Raw genomic sequence first — 6,392 nt, 5'->3', positions numbered from 1 at the left:
AGCAAGAGAGGGAAGAAAGGGAAAGTCGCTCAGTTGTGTCTGACTCTGCGACCCCATGGATTGTATTGGACTATACATCGTCTATACTATACTGTCATCTCTGGGGTCACACAGAGTCGAACACGACTGAAGCGACTTAGCAGCAGCAGCAAACAGTCCGTGGAATTCTACTGGAGTGGGTAGCCTTTCCCTTCTCCAGGGGATCTGAGGGACCCTCAAAAAGAGCTGTAGGGGACTTCCCTGGTGGTCCAGCGGTTAAGACTCAGTGCTTGCAATGCAGGGGGCACAGGTTCGATCCCTGGCAGAGAAGCTAAGGTCCCACATGCCACAAGGTGTGGCCAAAAATAAATATTTAAAAAGAAAAGAGCTAGAGAAGGAAGCCTCTTCTGCAGGGGAGGTAGCCAGAGCCTGCAGTCCAGCTCTATGCTCAGATCCTCCTTCTCCCATGGGTCTCCTTGTCCAGCTTGGTTGCCCTCTAGGCTTGGTCTCCAGGTCTTCTTCACTTTCATGCTGGGGACTCCCTTTACTGCTCTCTGGGGACAGCTACCCTGTTTCCAATCCTGGGTCTCCCTTGTTTTAGTGGAGCACCTCCTCCAGTCACTTCTTAACAAAGGGTTCCTGGCAGGTAGAATCACTGAGACCTTTGTTGTCTGAAAATATCTTCACTGAATATCTACCCTTAACTGTGGTTGACAGCTTGCCTGTATAGAGAAGTCTAGGTTAGAATTCATTTTCTCTCACAATTTTGAAGGCACTGTTCATTGCCTTCCAGGTTTTGGCTTTGCTATTGAGAGTCCAAAGTCATTCTGAGTCTTCCTCTATGGGGTTTGACCTAGTTTTATTCTCTAAGGGCTGCCTGCAGTTTCCTGTACTCTTTCCCTTGCTGCCAAAGCCAGAAAAGCATCGAGTGCTGACATGGCCCACAGGAGGCTAGCTGATGGCTAGCAGTGACTCTGAATCTGCTAAGATGGGCCAGGAGATAAGCCCCCTGAGTCCTGAGCAGCAATGGTCAGAGTCTGGAGGAAGCAGTGTCCTGAGGGATTCAGCATGGAAGTTGAGTCAAGGCAGCTGGGAGAGCCTTGCCATGGAGCCCTCTCCCAACGCAGTTTCCTGTCTCCTTGTACTATCCTGATCACCTCCTGTGGCTGTCTTGACTTGCTAAATTGGTTTTGAGGTTGAGAAGGAAAGGGACCATATATATATAATTCTTTAGGTGGCCAGGGCAGAGGCTGAATGACTAGATACAGAGAGCATTCCAGACACAACCTGACCTGTGTCATGAACGCTATGAGTCTGCACAGTTCCAGCTGCTCTAGCTTCCTTTAGTTTTTTCCTTGCTGTTTTGCCCATTGTCTGGATTCTCCACAACAAAGGAGAAAACAGGAATAAAACCAGCAGATTGCAATTCAAGGCATTTCTTGGAAATGTGATACATTGAAGTCCCAGGGGGTCTCTAATTGGAGGTATTCCCGGGGCCTCCCCCTTTCTGCTCAACCCCAAGTCAGGCAGTAGTTGTGTTGGGCTGTGCTCAGCCATTCAGTCATGTCCAACTCTTTGTGACTCCATTAACTGTAGCCCAGCAGGATCCTCTGACCTTGGAATTTTCCAGGCAAGAATACTGGAGTGGGTAAACATCCCTCCTCCAGGGGATCTTTCTGACCCGGGGGATCGAACCTGTGTCTCTTGCATCTCCTGCATTGGCAGGCGGATTCTTTAAAAAGAGGATAGATTCCTGTCTCTCTGATGATGCCTCTCTGCTGGCTTCTTTTAGCTCCAGAAGGAGTGGAACGTTAACCTGCACACCCCTGTGGTCATCTCCCCGAAGTCAAGGAAAAGCAAGCCTCCTCCATTCCTACTGCGGCACAGCCACTCCAGCAGCCCCTTCTGCAAGCGATCCCAGGAGCTCTTTAAGACCAAACACCAGCCACGTATGCCCCAGCAGATGGCCCGGTAGGTGCACGGAGGCCGGGGGCAGCTGGCTGGGTGAGTGGGCAATCAGGGAGCAGGGGTGAGCAGACTGGGGAGGGGACCGGAAGCTCAGTGAAGGCACAGACAAGCAAAGCTCACCCATGAGGTGCAAGAAGCCCAGCTTCTCAGCCGCCCTGCCCAGTTCGGGTCATGGGCCTAGATGAGGGTGTGTGTATGTGTGTGGTGTGTGGGCTTCAAGGGCCAGCCTGACCAAGTATGTTTCAAACTATGCAACTGAGACTCCTGGGACCCACAGTTGAGAACTCACAACTATTTCTACCCCGAGCATTGGTCCGTCCATAAAAATAAACTTGAGCCTTCCCACCCCGTGACCGCTGGGCTCAAAGAGAGACACTGTGAGCCACACCTCAACCATCCTAGTGTGGCCGGCTCAGGGCTTCAGCCCCGGGGCATGTCTTGGAGGACCGGGGCTATCTCGGCAGCCTTTTCCAGTAGCTCCTCAACCAGAGGAGACTCCAGGAGGTGAGACGGAGAGTTGGGAAGGGAAGAGATGTGGCACAGAGGATGGTGACAACTATCTGAGGAGGGAAGAAAACCCTGGAGAGCTTGTTGCTCCCCATTGTCTCCCTTTCTGCAAGTCTAACTTCATTTCTTTTTGCACTTTCCGCCTTCACACCCCAGCCAGCAGGGGAACCAGATGGAGGCCATGTGGAAAATTGATGTGGCTGCCTCCAGTTACCCCATAGAAAAGAAGACCCCCACCAGCCTGTCCTGGGACCAGCTAGGAGGTTTCCCAGACACTCCCCGCCTGTTGGCACTGGATGTGCAGTCCTCCTTCCACAAAAGCTTGATGACCCTCAAGGCCCGGTAAGGTGCAAGGCTGGATGGTCAATCTGGATTCAGGGACACCTACCCATTAAGGGCAGGGGGCAGAGTAAACACTCCCTGTGTCCAACCGCCCAACAGATATCTTTCCAAACATTAATAATGACTCACTGTAACACACTGAATCTGCCCACAATGCAGGAAACCCATGTTCGATTCCTTGGAAAAGAGGAATTCTCCAGTATTCTTGCCTGGAGAATTCCATGGACAGAGGAACCTGGTGGACTATAGTCCGTAGAGCTACAAAGAGTCAGACACGACTGAACGACTAATACTTTCACTTACAGTACCACATCAGACAGACAGAGGCTTACCTGCCTTATCAGCCATGAGCTTGGGTCCCCACACCAACACCATTCTAGTTCTCTCAAAGACTCCACAGGGCATCTCAGAAGACCAGGATGGAAGTCTTTTCTTTCCACTTATTTCCTGGGACTTGCATGTAAATTACTCAAGCGTGTATCTTGCCCTAGGCCCTGGGGGTTGTTCTCAAGGTGAGCCAGGTGCAGGTATGGAGAGACGAGAGAAACCAAAAATCTCAGGATAAACCTGGGCCCATCTTTGGCACTGTCGTTTCCTTACTGCCTTCAAGAACTGCCCCCAGGAAGAGCAGCTGAGGGGAGGGAAGTGAGACTCAGTGGGGCAACAAGAGGCTTTTCTGGTTAGGAAGGTTCAACTCTGCCTCTCTTGGCTTGAAGACTCAGGTTCTTCAAGGATCCCTTCTACATTACTAATGCCAGCTGTCTCTTGTGGCCCTGGCCGTGCGCCAACTAAAGATCTCTGACCGGGATAGGAATTCCCTGGTAGTCCAATGGTTAGGACTTGGCACTTCCTTTGCTGGGGCCCCAGTTTAATCCCTGGTCAGGGAACTAAGGGGCTTCCCACGTGGCCCTAGTGGTAAAAAACTTGCCTGCCAATGCCGGAGATATAGGAGACGCAGGTTCAATCCCTGGATCAGGACGATCCCGGCATGGCAACCCACTCCAGTATTCTTGCCTGGAGAATCCCATGGACAGAGGAGCCTGGCGGGCTATAGTCCATGGGGTTGCAAAGAGTCAGATATGACTGAAGCAGCTAAGCACACACACACAGGGAACTAAGATCCTGCAACAAAAGAATGAATGAATGAATGAGGTAGACAGGGAGAGGGCACTGATGCCTGCCAGTCTAGACCTAACCGGAACCAAGCCTGCAAGATGCTGGTGCTGCCATTGTCCTCTCAACAGGGACTGAGGGAAGACAGAGTGGCCCAGCAGCAGCAAAGGAGGCTGGTGCTCGGCTGTGAGCCCACTCTGAAGTGGTCCTGAGAGGCCCAGCTGGGCATGAACATAGCCCATGTAGTGCATAGATACCGGTGTTTGGTTCCTGAAGCGATTCCAGGTGTGTGGGTGTGTTGCTGTTGTTGTTAGTTGATTTGGATACAACAGAATTGAGCAAACAGAATTGAGAATAACCGAAACAACAGTGTGGCAGAGTTTAGTAACCCAGAGATCAGCTGGGGCCACACCCTGCTGAGACTGGGCTGAACTTGCCCTCAACTCCCACCCCCTCATAGTGGTGTCTCTCCTTTCTGAGCTCCTTCTCTGCATCTGTTTCAACCTGAGCCAAAAACCCCTTTGTTCTTCAGACACACATAAATGCGTGCACATAATATCAAGTATACACACGCCACTTGGCCCCATGTGCTTCACGATGTTAGTAACTTTCTGAAAATTTAGGAGGGTGACAGAGAGAGGGATTCACAGTGAACAACACCACAGAGCAGCCTCCTTTCTTCCCCTCTCTCTGTATATAACATGCAGAATGCAAAAACTCCTTCCTGTCTCACGCAGAGCTATTCCACCCACACCCAGCCCTCCACTGGGATCTCAGCTTCAGATTTAAGCACTTATCAAAATATTGTTCCCACCAAAGACTTTCTCTTTTCCAGGGGAATTTAGGTGAATACAATTTTCTTCTCCCTTTTCTAACTCCACATGCGTGTATTCAGTTTATCACAGTACCAGGTGTAGCAGTCAAGCCCCGCTGCTTCTGTCTTCTCTACCCACATGCCAGGTGGGCACCACCTACCTGGATGTCAGGCCGATCCCCGACATTTCAGGGCAGTGCTGCCTGCCTTGTCCTGGGATCTCGGTTCCATGGCCTGAGAATCTGCTGCTCCTGAAAGCAAGTTCTCTGCCGCTTTCCAGGTTCCTGCTGCCCCTGGGCTGGTGGTCGTGCTGCCGTCTTTGTGAATTCTCTGTGTGTATATGCCTCTGGAGACATGCTGCTTCCACTCCCAAAAGTGCATCCTCTCTTTGGCTGCCTGCCCCCAGCCTACCTCAGATCTGCATGTCCACCTGTTGTGTGGGTCCAGGCCACTCACCCCTTTGTGACCTTCCCCACCTCATCAGCTCCCCTAGCTGTGCTCTCCAGTTTACAGTAGTGGCTAGTCTCCTAACTGGAACCTCGGGCCAACTGTGCCGTTCTCCCCGTTTGCTTGGCACTGGCAACCTGCCTCATCAAAGGCTCACTGGGATGTCTTCTCAGCATGCGGGGAAGGGCTCTTCATCTTCCTCCTGGGCTTTGGGACTGAGTCTCTCAAAGGCCACCAGACCCCTCCTCCAGAAGCTTTCTCTGCTTTGTTTTACACGTCTTCCCTGGGCTCTCTGTCTGACAGGTAAGATAGCTACATGCCTACACACTCTAGGCACTGTGTGTAGTCCGAGAAGAATCTTAACCTCGACTCAGACTGCCCTGCCCTCCCTTGCTCAGAGCCTGTTTCTGCACAAAGTACACAGCGGTTCGGTTCACGGGTGTGTGCCGAGGTGCAGCAAGCAGGGACCCATGCAGACTTCCAGTGTGGTGCTGACAGAGGAGAGCGCTTATAGCTTGGTTTCTGGGAAGGAACCAAGATAGGGGTGGAGAGGAAGAAGCATGGATGGGTAAGAAGGAGCAGGAAACAGTGAGGGAGGGGAGAGGGGGAATTCTGTGATGCGAAAGAAGATTCACAAGAAAAGCAGCAGAGCCCCTGGAATGTGGCAGAAACGTCATATTAAGCAGTTCCACATCTGGGTCAGCCCTGGACTGGTCTCCCAGAGTCGACCAGGGAAACAGCTAGGTAGGCTGGGTGGGCGCTCATATCTCAGGGGCCATGTCTCAGCTGCTCCCCAACCCATAACTGTATTAACCCTTTCAGTGCCTCAGTGACCCAAAGAAAGGAAGAACAGGAACCCCCAGAGGAGTCAGCTGAGCTTGTTCATAAAAAGTCAAACGAGTCCTTCCCTGGAACCCTAAGAAGCCAGAAGGATCGAGACAATCCCAGCCCCATTCCATGCCTTAGCCAGTGATTCTCAAACTTGTTCCAAAGCAGACTCCCAGCTACTGTTTTTAAACAAACTCTCTGGGTCCTGCTAAGTAATCCTAGAACTTTGAGAAACACTACTTTCCTCTTTCAGTCAGCAAACTGTACATTGTTAATAAAATAGAGATATGTTTATTTTTTAAATTTTCTGTCTCATTGCTAAAACTCACACCTCCCCAACTCATTTTTGGAAACAGGTCCATGATTTGGACACCAGTCACAGAGGATTCCCCAA

At 51.2% G+C, this 6,392-nt stretch overlaps 1 protein-coding gene across 1 annotated transcript in view; it reads left to right on the top strand.

The window, feature by feature from the left end:
* The window catches only part of FAM186B (family with sequence similarity 186 member B), a gene marked incomplete at its 5' end in the record, with an annotated part of 26,548 nt that extends 20,247 nt beyond the window's left edge, over positions 1-6,301 (top strand). Inside the window, 3 exons of the mRNA XM_040233962.1 lie at positions 1,772-1,950; positions 2,611-2,796; positions 5,993-6,301. Of these exons, the coding sequence (XP_040089896.1) occupies positions 1,772-1,950; positions 2,611-2,796; positions 5,993-6,143 (516 nt within the window). The remainder of the gene's footprint in view (positions 1-1,771; positions 1,951-2,610; positions 2,797-5,992) is intronic.
* Positions 6,302-6,392: the final 91 nt, after the last annotated feature.

This window comes from Oryx dammah, unplaced genomic scaffold, assembly GCF_014754425.2.
Source record: "Oryx dammah isolate SB20612 unplaced genomic scaffold, SCBI_Odam_1.1 HiC_scaffold_29, whole genome shotgun sequence".
Lineage (NCBI taxonomy): Eukaryota > Metazoa > Chordata > Mammalia > Artiodactyla > Bovidae > Oryx > Oryx dammah.
The sequence above is the reverse complement of the archived record's forward strand: the minus strand, read 5'-3'. Positions and strand labels throughout refer to the sequence as shown.